The sequence below is a fragment of the Notolabrus celidotus genome, chromosome 16, assembly GCF_009762535.1.
Source record: "Notolabrus celidotus isolate fNotCel1 chromosome 16, fNotCel1.pri, whole genome shotgun sequence".
NCBI classification, from domain to species: domain Eukaryota; kingdom Metazoa; phylum Chordata; class Actinopteri; order Labriformes; family Labridae; genus Notolabrus; species Notolabrus celidotus.
The window spans coordinates 23,064,742-23,079,269 of NC_048287.1; the positions used below are offsets into that span (position 1 = coordinate 23,064,742).

General features: G+C 37.0%; 1 protein-coding gene across 1 annotated transcript; it reads left to right on the top strand.

Annotated features, from left to right (window-relative positions):
* The first annotated feature begins 1,681 nt into the window (after window positions 1–1,681).
* Window positions 1,682–13,697, top strand: ppt2b (palmitoyl-protein thioesterase 2b). Its single transcript, XM_034705357.1, has 8 exons — window positions 1,682–2,196; window positions 4,086–4,239; window positions 5,368–5,463; window positions 7,277–7,384; window positions 7,560–7,643; window positions 9,412–9,496; window positions 10,112–10,166; window positions 11,104–13,697. The coding sequence occupies exons 1-8, from the start codon at window positions 2,011–2,013 to the stop codon at window positions 11,245–11,247; spliced, it is 912 nt and encodes a 303-aa protein (XP_034561248.1). The 5' UTR covers window positions 1,682–2,010; the 3' UTR covers window positions 11,248–13,697.
* Window positions 13,698–14,528: the final 831 nt, after the last annotated feature.

Sequence of the window (14,528 nt, forward strand, 5' to 3'; positions counted from 1 at the left end):
CTTGCGCTCCTTTTGAGAAAGCCCTGGCTTAGACTGAAAATTTAAACCCTTCTGTTGAGTGCTACAAGAATAACACACCATACTATCATGCCATATTTCAGTGCTCACTTGTTTGTGTGTTTAGTTTTCATATTAAACATACAAAATATAGGTCAACACTTACACTTTTACTCCAAACAGGAAAACCCTTGCTTTGATTGGAAACCTCATCCCTTCCACTGTGGGGCAGCAGTGCTAACCATTATTCCAACATGCCACCTTGAAGAGTTTACTTGCACCTTAGAAGTCAAAGCAGATATGAGTCGATGAGATAGAAAGGGTAAATAAATGCTACTCATTTGTGTGTGTGAGAACAAAGTGTCTTCATGCCAACCCCACAAAAGTCTGTGCCCGAGTTTGGCCACACAATACACAAAAGTCTGGCTCTGCACCTGCTCACAGCATCCTCAAAGAATAGTGAATAAATCAACCAACAACATCCCTTTAACTGTCTACTTTAAGACATAAGGATGTGTAAATAAAATTTACATTGTACTCAAAGGGCGCACTTGTAGGATTTGAAGCTAGCTGATTTTTCCCTGATTACATACAGGCAGTGGTGGACAAAGTACTGTACACAGCTTCATTACTTAAGTCAAAGTATAGATCCTCCAGGTCAAATATTACTCCAATACAAGTGAAAGTTGCTCTGTCAGATTATTACTTGAGTTAAAGTACTGAAGAACTTGCTTTTAAAAATACTTAAGTATTCAAAGTACTAAAAAATCTCAAAACTTTGTATTTTCATAAAGCATGATGACAGTAAAGAATACATAGGAGTACATTCAGTTAAATTATGTTTATTTAGAAACCATTACTTGAAATATCTAAAAACTATACCATGGAATAAAAACAGAAACTAAGTTTCTCCAAGCACAGACAACTTAGTTTGAAATGTTCATCTGGAATGAAACAAATGTTACGTAGCTCAACACACATTCTCAGGTTGGACAGTGAATTTTTGTTTGTTTGGGCAGAGTGAGAAACAGGGAGAACATTTCAAATGATACGTATCATTCTTAATTTCAAAAACCTCTAACACGGGCTGAAGATATGACCATGGGTGCTCAGGTGGAGAATTATAGCCATCTTTACCACCTCTGAATAAACTGCCTGATCTGAGTGAAATTCAGATGCTCTGTGATTGCTCCACGTTCAACCGTGGAGACGCACGATATACAGGTATGACTAAACCACTGAGACAAACAGAACTACACAAACACATTTTACAGTCTTAGGGATCAGATTTCAGAAAAGAGAAGGAAATTCATGAGCTGACTTCAAAGCAAAAGTAGTGAGTAACTAGAGCATTGATAGAAATGTAGGGAAGGGAAAAGTACAATAATTGTCTTCTAAATGTAGTGGAGTAAAAGTAATAAGTTTCCTCAAAAAATAATACTCAAGAAAAGTACAGATAAATTTACTTAAGTACAGTACTCAAGTAAATTTACTCTGTTACTGTCCACCACTGATCTTGACTGCTTTATTCACCATAATGATACATTATTAATATAAATATTCTTATTTTGAAACTTTGTATAATTATTGAAAAATACGTTATGACGTCTGCTTTAACATTTCCGTAGACTTACGCCGCGTGTACCTGTTGCTGATTGGTCGAGCTGACCCAGGAAATGACGCCACCAGCGGTCGAATCTCTTTTAATTTAAAACCGGAACAAACAAAAGCAACTAAAGCAGAGCAGCTGGTCGGTGTTTTGGTTGTAGTGATATTGAGCAATACTGTCACACGGGGAACACTGTGTGCAAAACGGGACAATTAACACGGACGAGCGGACTTCAGCTCCTCTTTTCAGCCACTTGAAAAAAGAAATAAAGCTGAAGATGATAGCGCGACATTAGCTAGATCCATCAGGACTTTATGTTCTCATTTTATTTTAAAAACTGTCTCTTTTATTGAGTTAACCCCCGAGGTTTTATTCAGTGTTTTATAGTTATTTTTTGAGTTGTGATGAAGTGCTCACATTCTGCTTTGAGGAGGAGGAGTAGGGGGAGCAGCGGGGCGGTCGGGCTCTTGTATCCGCTGCTCGGTGCGTGTCTCTGGGCTGCGGTGGTTGGGTACAAGCCGGTGATCATCGTGCACGGTTTGTTCGACAGCTCGGGGGATTTTATTAACTTACAGCGCTTCATTAACGAGGTGAGTGCTCTGGTAAAAGTTAGCTTTCGTGTGGTTTGTTCTTGTTGTCAGCAAGATGTATACATCATATTTATTGTATACTACATACTGCAGGCCTTAACGTTGTGTAAGCACATGTTATCAGCAGAGGCATGATGCACTGTGGATCATGATGTGCTCTGCAACATTACTCAGCATATCTTGTGATCTACAAATCGTAATGATACACACTGTAAATGATCTTTTCATATACTGACTTACTTTCATACATTAGTTGTCAAAAGTAGCTCTAGAAACTTCAGCAAGGTGAGAATAGTTCTGATTTTTTCGTTAGTTTCTATTTGTATTTAATTTAGACATTTTTTTTTTACTTCAATTTCAGTAAGTTTTTATGCTGGTTTGTGTTTTTTTTTTCATTCTGAGTTTTAGTTTAGGTTTTATTGGTTTTTGTTGTACTTTTTTGTAGTAATCAAGTCATCATACTGTTTTAAAAAAGCAAACCTTTAAGGATGCAGTCACTGTGCATATCTTGAAATCAAAAGCCATTCAATATCATTTTTGTTATGTGAACACAGTACAGTTTGAGTAAGGTATCACATTTTATAAAGCCTCACTTCTATTTTTTTTTCAAGAAAGAATAATAGAAGAATAGTATAGAGTATCTCTTAATTGTCATTGTACATTGGACAATGAAATTGAGGTGCAACCCCTTTCAGTGCAAAAGATGCATAAAAGAAAAGTAGTAAAAGAAAATACAAAATCATAAAAACCATAAAAACAGTGGACAAACATAAATAAATATAAATAAATAAAAACACGAGACACATCCAGCATTCAACAGGCAGGTATTCAGTGAACAGGAAGATTGCACAGGTTGGCAAGATTGGTTTTGGTGAGCTTCCACATCAGTAATAACCTTGTTTTTACACAGTTTTAAATGTGTCATGAGTGGATCTGATTGTGTCATGAGTGGATCTGATTGCTTCATTATGTGTATTACAATGAGCAAGACCTGGCACAAAGCTATTATTTCTATTATCACTACCACTGATGGGATATGTTACTTTTTGGCAATCAGCAACATCTGCCAGTCAGACTGGCAAAAACGAAGGGTTTTGCCACAGTGTCAACAGGCAGACAGCTCAGAGCTTCTTCTCAGAATAATGTGTTATGATGTGAATAATCCGGTTTTCCCTGGTGTCATTTTTGCTGTTTAGAATCAGTCACTGTTGTGATTAGGGTTTGACTAATCAGAAGTAGGCTAAGTATTTAGCTTCATATTAAGGAAAGTACGCAAACAGTTTTGAGTCAGTCTGGATTTATGCTCGCTTTACATTCATAAGAAATAGTTTGTGCACACAAAGTTTTATTCCACATAGTGTTTTTTTATGGTAATGAAGATTTCCCAACACACAGTAAAATGTGTCCATTCCTGCTTTTCTTATTGAATCCTCAAACCCCTTCACTCACCTACCAAGAGCAACAGACACATTTGTGGTCGTGTCAAGAGGTTTAGATAAAGATGTGGTCAAGTTGCAAAGAGGAAGTTGTTTGACTTCGTCAAAATGTACAAGGTTAAATCAAGAGTAAGTTCCTCTTTTCGTCTGAGATATCTTAGAAAGCCAAAGACTGAAACCAGACTGACTATATTTGTGGAGGTAAAATGTATCGAAAGCGGAAATTCATACTGCTGTCTTTCTGCTTCATTTGCTCTCCTGCCCTGTACCAAACAGCCTGAAAAATCATCAATATTTTGAGCACATGCTTGATCAATAATCAGCTAAAGAGCCCCACAGACCTTTGATACTGTTTCTTGTAGCTGTTTAAAGCTTCATGCAGCAATATGAGGGATTATTAAGAAACACTGTCTCCCTACACTCTGTTTACAACCTGTTTTTCTTCTTCTGCAGTCTCATCCTGGAACAAATGTGACTGTCATCGACTTGTTTGACAGGAGTGCCAGTCTGCAGCCCCTGTGGAAGCAGGTGGAGGGCTTCAAGGCAGCTATCTACCCAATAATGCAAAACGCAGCAGACGGGGTCCACTTCATCTGCTACTCACAAGGTCGGTGAGATGTAATGTGGCATTCGTTAAAGATTAAAAAAACAGTCTTAGCATGTGCGAAAATGTCACTGCGACTAAAAGTGTCATTCTTGCACTAAGTGACCTCAGAGTGACTCTGCATTTTTTTGACACAGTTAATGTTTGACGTCTAAATTAAAAAGGTGGGAATTTACAAGACTTTTTTTTTTTTTTATGGTTTTATGTTTTAAATGTTTGGTTTTTTTTATAACTCTTGGGATTTTTTACCTCAGTCAGCAGTTGGAAAATCCCGACCAGCTGCTTGTTAATCACACTGCCAAACGTTCCAGTTGCTGATAAAATGTTCTGTGGCCAACACATGCTTAAATTATTTATCGGAAACTGAAACTTTTGCCAACCTGTAACCACAGAGCACTGGAACTCCTGTGAGGATTTAAGATCTCAAATTCATTTAAACGTCATTTTTAAAGATCACAGGTCATACCTTTCTGCAAATCGCACTGAAGTATATTTTTGCGAACATGTTGGAATAGTCCTTTGTGCTTAAGTTAAAGGATCCAGACTTTATTTACAGAGGATATGACCGTGGATAGAGCAGGAAACTGGGGAATGACATGCGAGAAAGCCTCTGTACATGAGGCATGCGATACAACCACTTGGCCAAACCGGCACCTCTGCAATCATTTTCTTATTGCAGCTACTAAATTGATTTCTTGCTCTTTGTGATAGTACATTCGATGCTTCAGTCTTCTTCCTGTCACTCAGATAAAACTGTTTGTGATGTCATCTTTGGTGCAGAGATTAGATTACAGAAGCTTCAGCACTTAGTGGCTTTATATGGAGAAAAAGAGCACATGTCTTGTTGATGAAAACTCCTCTCAGTTGCAGTCCTGATTATAAAAACTACATGTGCAGGGGTTGAATAGAACACTTTGTGTAAAGCAGCAGTAATTTGCATTTCCCTGTTAAAAAAAACTTCCAGATTCCCAAAAGCAACAAACACATACTGAGTACTTTCCTGTCTGTGTAAACAAACTGATAAATATCTACCACAGAGAAGTTCTAACATCTGGTTGTGCTCGGAACTTTTTCTGGAATAAGTAGGTCAGAAGTTTTTCTGACAAATATCTTTTGTTGATATTTCCGCAGGTGGGCTGGTCTGCAGAGGAATCCTCTCCACTCTGTCCGACCACAACGTCCAGTCCTTCATCTCTCTGTCCTCGCCTCAGGCCGGGCAGTACGGAGGTGGGTTCAACTTCACGCTGAGCGCATGATAGTTATCACATGATACCATATAATTTGTATTGCTATACATGATGATATGGGACAGGAATGAAAATGTTGTTGTGCGGTATTATGAAATAATACATTCATGATTATAAAATCCTGTTATAAGCAGTTTAGCTGACACAAATATGAATGTGTCTAAGTGATGGAGGTTCAGGTACAGCAGTGGACTTCTATTAACTTCCTGGTTGATATTTATGAAACAGTTTAGAAGAACCTCTCTGTGATGTGAAGGAGTAAAAAGATGAGGGTAAGTCTGACTGGGTAGATGATCAGAAATACATTGATTGCCTATTATTTTTTACAACCAATCGATCATTTGAGACATTTTTTTTTTTTTAAATGCTGCAAAATTACTATGTTCTAACATCACAATGTAGGATTTTACATTTGCTTAAGAGTTTCAGAGTGTTTTTAACTGTTAAGGCTAAGAAAGAAATTCAAAGAAGTCTAATATTCTGACGTTTTATATACTCACTATAGACATTAATCTGATTCATGTTGAAAACCATCAGTAGTAAAATCAAAACAAACATAATCATTAGACAGTACACTGTACAGTGATACTCATGACATTAGTTTATTACATTCTTACATTGTAACATGCAACAATGTTATCAAACTAATGATGCCTCTTTATTGTTGACAGTAATATTTCTTAGTTTTATCTTTGCTTCTGATCTAATTTGTGTGATAATCAGCAAAACTGTCAAATCTAAATGATGCATTTTGATGATATTTGAAACACTGAAGCATTGAGGCTATCAGGAATTCAAAAAAAGCTTATTCTGCACTACCCACCCATGTGTCCCAATAAAGCCCTGAACACAACCTGCTCAGCAGTGAGGTATTTAATATGTGTATAGCCTGTAATAAGATGAACAACATAAAAGCTACCCGGAAGTAAAGCCAAAAGATTAGAGCGCTCCCTGCAATTCTGGCCTCATGTTGGCAGATGGGTCAAATTTTAAATCAAAATACACGTCAAATATACTTTTTCCCAAACATGTTTTCTGTCATTATAGTTCTCATGCTGATTTTTAAGTTAAATTTTTCTGAGCAGTTTTGCTTTGATTGGTTATCCAATGCTGTAAAAATGCAATAAATGCTGATTGACAGATGTGTTGACAGATGTGGCTCCGCCAATGTCCTTTAGCAGATTAGCAGAGTAGAGGAGGAATTGGGAGAGGTAACATACTTAACAGTAACACAAGAGTCCTGAACTCTTAGTAACCTCGAGTATCTGCCCCGGGACTGACACAATAATCTGAAATGCTGTAGACTAGGGATGTGACGAGTGGTGACTAGGACTGTATGTTTTAGTTAGTGGAAAGGGAGCAACATCAACACAGCTGCCCCAAGAGTCCATCATTAATGTGAAGATGCTAGCTCCAAATGCGCCATTTGTCAGTGCTCATCACGGGGAGGAGGTGAATAACAAAGGTCCAATGTTATAAGCCTTTAATGATATAGAGAGATGTGGCTTTTGGGATCTGGAGGAGACCAAAAACAGAGCTAAAAGAGCATAAATCTAGACCATGCACATCTTCAGAGGATGCTGGATGTGGAGGAAACCACTTTCTGTCAACAGGGTCAACAAATCATCTTAGAAGGTGACAACACATGAATGTTGTGTGTCACAACTTTGTTTCTGCTGCCCCCAAACAGCCAAATATCTGTTTTAGGAGATTAAATGTGTTGAGGAATGATGAGCTTTCTTTTCTCCAACCCTCTTGAGCTTGTTCTTCATCCCACTCTTTGTGTGTTTCAGACACAGACTACTTGAGGTACCTCTTCCCACAGTTTGTAAAGTCCAACCTCTACCACCTCTGCTACACTGCGATAGGTCAGAGGATATCCATCTGCAACTACTGGAACGGTGAGACTCCAAGAGAATAATCTTAAACCCTCAAAATGATATATTCAGTTTATCTGTCATATTAAGATGATGCCAGATTCACTGTGATTAACTATAAGAGAGGATTTGTGTCCCAAAGGCTTCATAAAAAGGTGTTTTGACATACTGATTGTGTCTTCCTCTCCTCTCTCTGCAGACCCCCACCACAGAGACATGTACGTGAACAGCAGTGATTATTTGGCTCTGCTCAACAGTGAGAGACCCAATCCAAACGCTACAGGTCAGCACATTTCTCCTGGGTAAAACTCCTCTGGACGTTTTTATCTTTGTCATTGTAGATTGTAGACAGTGAGGAATATTGATCTCAGGATGCCTTACAAGAGATATCAATAAGAAGGGGAGCATTGTGCTCTCAATCAAGACACAAACTGCCGTGGCTTGTTCAGATGATCCCTCTGGATGTACAGAAAACAGGGAAGTGGAAGACATCAGGTTTGAAAACTGGTGTTAAAGATACAGTTTGACCTTCTGCAAACAGCAGGAGCAACAGGGAAAAACTGTGTCTATGATTCCTAAAAACAGTATCAACCACAGGTTAAAGATTGTAATCTTCACCTGACATCATTTTATGACGGACTATCTCCCTAGAATGAAATGGCTTGGCATTGTAAGGACTACTGTTGAGTGTGACCAATAAAACAAGGCTATCAATCCATCTTAAGCCTGCTACCTGAAACTCACCAGGTCATGTTATAAAGTAACTAACATGAGATGATAGAAGACTTTATAATTTCACTTAGGAGCGAAAAAAAAATCATGTTTTTCACAAGTTGCAACTGGTGTTACAAAATGAGGCCACTGTGGAAGTGGAGAAAACTGCAGTTCCTAGAATGTCCACTAGGGGCTGACCATGAGAGCCAAGGGAACCCTATTAGAGCCCATATTATTTTGTCCAACTTCACATCTAAATTAACCCTCCTGTTATGTTCGTTTCTCAGGAACAGCAATAATGTTCGTGGGTCTTTTAACGTGGGGCACATTTAATTATCCAAAAGTGTCAGAACCCAAAAAATTCCCAATAAACATTTTTTTAATCTCATTATTAGCTCCATTACTAACCACTTGAATCAACATTAAGTGCAATGGTGTTCTTTAATTCTAACAGATCATGGTTTAATGAGGACATCTCACTTGTTTTTAATGAAAATTCATGTTACATGGGTGTGTGTGTAAGAGTGGGGGGACATATGTCACACAGTTGCAAAGAAACTGTGTGAAATATGTCACACAGTTGCAAAGAAACAATTAGTATTTGACACTTCTGACCCCTTTTAGTCTCCACTTTGACTGCCGGGTCAAATTGACCCACAAACAGTATATCTATAAACATGCAGGGGGGGTTACATATTTGTGAAATCAACCATTTTCAATTTATAAGTGGGTTTCACCTATTAAGCCAAGCAGAAGAAGTTTCATACCGAAAAAATACTTTTAACAATTTATTTTTGGGTTTTTGAAGTTTAAAAAGGGTCAATTTGACTGTTGTTATCTTATAACTCATCCATTGTGATTATATTAGGGCTAAGAGTTGGGCATATCTAGTGGCTGATTTGACTGACAGGTGGGCTTGTTGTAGCTGTTTGCCAAGCAGACAACTAACCAGAAGTTAGTCTGGGTTATCATTTCCAATATGGCAACCACCATTTATGTGATTCGTAACACCTCTTAAGAAGTCGATTCATAAGTTTCTTTACACCTCGTCCATGTTTTACACACTCTGTGGCTTTACAACAGTACATAGAAGGTGAGTTTAAAAAAAATACTGAAATAAGATGACACAGAAGAAAGTGAGCAGGGGAATTTTAAAGAGTTACATACAAGCTTACAGTACATTACATACAATTCTTTATACTGAAGGTTCAAACTCAAGAAGAGAATCTCAAAATGATGGCACAGCTGTTTGTTCCTGATGCAACAGATTGTACAGGTGTACCAAACAGAGCAGGCACTAACTGTACAGATCATCCTGTTTTATGTCTCAACCTCAGAGTGGAAGAAGAACTTCCTGAAAATCAAGAAGCTGGTGCTGATTGGAGGACCGGATGATGGAGTCATCACTCCCTGGCAGTCGAGGTGAGTTCACCGTCTGTCTGTCTGTCTGTCTGTCTGTCTGTCTGTCTGTCTGTCTGTCTGTCTGTCTGTCTGTCTGTCTGTCTGTCTGTCTGTCTGCCTATGCCTGCTTGCCTGCCTGCCTGCCTGCCTGCCTGCCTGCCTGCCTGTCTGTCTGTCTGTCTGTCTGTCTGTCTGTCTGTCTGTCTGTCACAGGTGAAAGTTGGTTGATAAAGTTATTTATTCAAACACTTTAAAATGTTTTTTGTAACTCACATTAAGAATTGCACAAAACTGTTTTTTGTGATAAAAGGCCTCGGTGAGACCAGAGTTTATTCACTTTTTTTGCGTGTTGTTTAAGCACTTCTGAACCTGCCAAAAAGTAATTAAAACAGTACATTTTTAATCTTTTGATTTCTAAATCTGAGGCGTTCTTTAGTTTACTTTGTAGGTTGAGACATCCTTCTCTTTTCTTATAAGTCTGTGTAACGTATCTTTCCAACATCATATAAATGGTTCTCTGTTTTGGTCTCACATCCCTCTGCATGGAAAGATTTTCTCTTTTAGACCGTGGATGATCAGATGACTCTCTTGTGATGATCACACATTTATCTCTTTTTTTCCTCTTCTGGTTTTTAGTCAGTTTGGATTTTATGATGACAACGAGACTGTTGTAGAGATGCAACACCAAGACGTGAGTGAAAATCACACAACAGACACACACATACCGCACTATTTCTTGTTTTATTACAAATCCTTACAAATACTTTGATGTTAGTGTGATATTTTCTTTATTTCAGTCATTTAGAATGATATAAATTAGCTATCATGCACCTTTCCAGTGGTGAAATAAGAGTTTTAAGACAAAGAGCTTCTTATATAAACATTTATTGTGAATTAACTATTTCTTCCATCTTTAACAATTCAAATCTCCCAGAAGTTTTTTTTTTTAAATATACATTTTATTAAATAAACACACAAAATAATTACTAAAAAAATGTGGGCCTAACATCGTCACATAAAGGGGAATAAGGCATTAAAACATGGGAATAAAAGCTTTCCTCTTCAAAGGGAGCATTAAATCTGAATGACTGAATATATAATGGGGGTGATTTTTTTATCTTTTGCTTTACGTCAAGTTCTGCAAAATATTGAATCATAATTAAGAGTTGGACCAAGATTATTATCATGAATGAAAACTGACAAAAATAATCTGAACACTACGTTCTCAAAAGTATTTTAATGACTGTAATAAACTGAAAAATATAACAAAAAACAAGGTTTAAAAAAACCTGAATGAAACTGTATGGTGTGTTTTACAAAACAACAAAACACATAAATATTATCTCCTTTTACACCTGGAGACGCCACATGTGACGGCATGTGTCACATTTCTCGTGATAAAAACTGAATGAAAACCAAGCATAAAAACAAAACCATCAAACCAACAATGTCAACAAACTGACACTGAACTGAAAGTCAAAACAAAGTAATGATGTGTAAAAGTATTATAACCCTAATTTGTAAAACATTAACAGATTATTGCTCCCCATAAAGCATTTCACTGCATTGCCCAGTTTGAAAATGTGCAGAGGAACACTCCCTCTGTTAAGTTTTATTTTTTGTTTCAGTTGTACTTACGAGACGTTTTCGGTCTGAAGACGTTGGGGGCTCGTGGAGATCTGATCGTCTGTACTGTTCCGGGAGTCGAACACGTGTTCTGGCACTCGAATGAGACCGTGTTCCACCTGTGCATGGAGAAGTGGCTGGAGTGAAATTCTTATACAGCACACACACACACACACACACACACACACACACACACACACACACACACACACACACACACACACACACACACACACAGAAACATAACATGGGGTTTTATAAGCTTATAACTTCAAAAGTTTGTAGAACTCTGCCTTTAAAAATATGATCCCAGTTCTTTGGATCACAGTTTTGAGAAATCACTTGGTAAACAGTGTTACCAGTGTTTTTTTTATTTATTTACCATGTGTTGGTGAGGTTTGTGTGTTTGTTGATAACACATCATGGCACATACTCTGTTACTTTAAGGGAATCTTACTTTTTAGAGCTTTTAATCTTTTTTCTGGAGAGTTGGAGAAGAAGTTAGACACTACACTTATCTCTGTAAGGTGTAAATAAAGGTCTGAAGCAAACAGACAGTTAGCTTAGCTTAGTATAAAGACTGAGGGAAACTTTTGGCCCGCCTCTGTCTGATAGTTACAAAACACACCTACCAGCACCACTGACATACAAGGGCAGTCTTTAGTGTTCTTGTATGAAGAGCTAAGTTTAAGAAAGTGTGTTTTTATACAGGAGCCTGGTTTATTACTTGCCCAGATGACGTTACTTCCTCAAGTATTTTTGCACATTTAGGTTGCAAGGCAACAAGCTGAGACTTTAGGTAAGGAGTTCTCCTCGCCTTGTAGAAAACTGTAACACCACAGTGAGTCCTCTTTTAGGATTTAACAGGTTCACTTCAGAGCTTCTGGTGTTTCAAAGTTTTTTTTTCGAGGCAGCTAGGCTACCTGTTTCTCTGTCACCCGTTTTTATACTAAGCTAGGCTAACTGGCTGCTTGTACCAACTTCCTATTCCTGTTCCTGGATGAGAGAGAGCCTTCTCTCCTCTTATCTAACTGTAGGCTTAAAAAGATAATCAGCATAGTTTCTAAACAGTGCTATAAATGTCCAAATGTCAAACTTTATTTGAATGGTTTTGCTTCAGTTGAACAAATCCAGCAGTCATTTTACCAGAAGATAAGCACAAGGCACAAACTAGAGGACGCATCAGATAAAAAAGGTTCTCATTAACCAGGTAACGTCTTGATTTTATTTTTATAGCCAGCAACAGAACATTTGGACAGCACTCCTGCAATTAATTATTGCCTTTTTAATTAAGTAAAGGGAAATTTAAAGGGAAAAAAGTCGATGTAGCCAGTAGGGAGCGGCTAAAACATCCTGACTTTTAATCCCAAATTGGAGTCACTTTTATCAAATCAGCCTTTTTGTTAAAAATTCAAAGTTTCAGACCTAAACTGTGGTTGTCACAGACTAAAGAGTCTCGGGTGTCTGCTTTTCAAGCGTAAAAATTGGTAGCACGCCCCTTTACAGTTTATGAAAAGGCTATTCTTTATAACTCAATATTACACAAATACATATTTATAGTATATATCCATGTGTGTGTGTGGTTCTGTGTGTGTTTGGACACACATACCTCAACACATCACACACAAATCAGTGCCTGAGCGACGTTCTGTCCTCCTCTCTACATGTACGGACTCACTGCCCTGCTCATCTGATGATGCAGTAATTTATATCTTTTTAATCCTTCCATTTCAACCCAGGAGAGAATGTTCTCCTTGATGTTTTTCTTTTTGTACATATGATCATGAATATTATATTTCATATCATCATCATGCAGTGCTTTTGAGCTTTTGTAGTTTAAGCCTTAAATTGTCCCGACATGCCTCAGTGTTTCATGCTCCATACCGAAGTGCTAAAACACACTGCCTTTAGTGACGGTGCTCGAATGAATGGAAGGAGAGGTGGAGGGTGAGACCAGAGAGAGGCAGTGGTATATTAGTGTTTACTTATCCACCAAACTATTGTACATGGCCGTCTTTACCTCCCATCTCATTTAGATATCTCAGGCATTTTAGCAACTGTCTCGTTTGTTAGTCTCTTTCAGAAAAAGGGAATCATTTGTCTTTGTTGTTTGCAATTTATTGGATGTTTATGGATGCCTGCTGTACTAATATAGATATAGATGTTTCTCCAAAAAATGGAATTGAAATATCTACTGTGTGATATAAAAAGAAGTGAATCGCTGTTTTAGAAAGAAAAGTTTGCATTGCACAATATTGACCCAGACTAAGAGAAGGGAGAAGATGAACATGGGTTGATTTTAACTGTTTTTAAAGTTGTACAAAATTTCAGTATTATTTGAATGTTGTTGCATCCTTTTGTTCAATGTTTGCTCGTAGAAATCAATTACAAAAAAAAAGCAGATTTAAGGGAAGTCCTCTCTATTCAGTTTTATTGCTTTATAAACAGTAAATTTGGATACAGAGGTTTTTTTTACAGACCAAACAGAAGCAACTATTTTGACACTGTCCTTGAATTTCTACAGTACATGGTCTCCAAATGAAAATGTGTCAAATGTTGTCAATTCCTCAATAAAAGACCATTTTGAAAAACCTTTTTTGGTCTGAGCTTATGAATATTGTTTTTTTGTGACGTCAGTTGGACAAAATATAAATAAACAAAAAAACGTCACATCAAAGTAGAATATTTGATCATCAAAAACATATTGTACATACTGTAAATATGAATCTGCAGGTGGCCAGTATTATCTAGAAACTTGAAGAGAAATGCAACAGTAGGAACACAAATAGGCAACTAGTTTTAATGTCAGCATTAAACATCTGAATAGAGAAATTCCACTCTTATTCATTTTTATTTATATAGCACCTTTCATACATACAAGTATGCAGCCCGATGTGCTTTAATAAAAGAACAGAGACAGAAAACAACAGTAATAGGTAAAAGTGGAAAGGAAAGGGATATAGAATACTTAAAATAAAACCATGAGGATCAAATCAATAAAAGAAGTAACAGGAAAAAAATTCTACAAATATAATCCTTATAATAAAATTAAAACTTAACTCAACTTAACTCAACTTTATTTATATGGCACCTTCCATACATAAAAACATGTAGCCCAAAGTGCTTCACAGAGTAACAGACAGTCAGAAAACAACAGCAACAGTAAAATTATAAAAGGCATGATTAAAAAGGAAATACTTAAAGAATAAAAGAAAATCAACAAAGTAAAATTGATAAAATAAGTAAGAGTGGAAAGAAAAGTTCAAAATAAGGTAGAGTTAACGAGATCAGATGAACACAAAATAAATAAGATAAATAAATACATGTCAAAACAATGGTTTAGATAATAATGATTAAAATAATAGAAATAACAATAGAAATAATAATAATAATAATAACATTAATGCAGTCCAGAGCTAAAATAAAC

Bases quoted from the DNA above. Each gene is read 5' to 3' on its own strand.
- ppt2b (XM_034705357.1), top strand. From the start codon at position 2,011: ATGAAGTGCTCACATTCTGCTTTGAGGAGGAGGAGTAGGGGGAGCAGC. The intron at 7,385-7,559 runs GTGAGACTCCAA...CTCTCTCTGCAG, and splicing joins CATCTGCAACTACTGGAACG to ACCCCCACCACAGAGACATG. The intron at 10,167-11,103 runs GTGAGTGAAAAT...TTTTTGTTTCAG, and splicing joins TAGAGATGCAACACCAAGAC to TTGTACTTACGAGACGTTTT.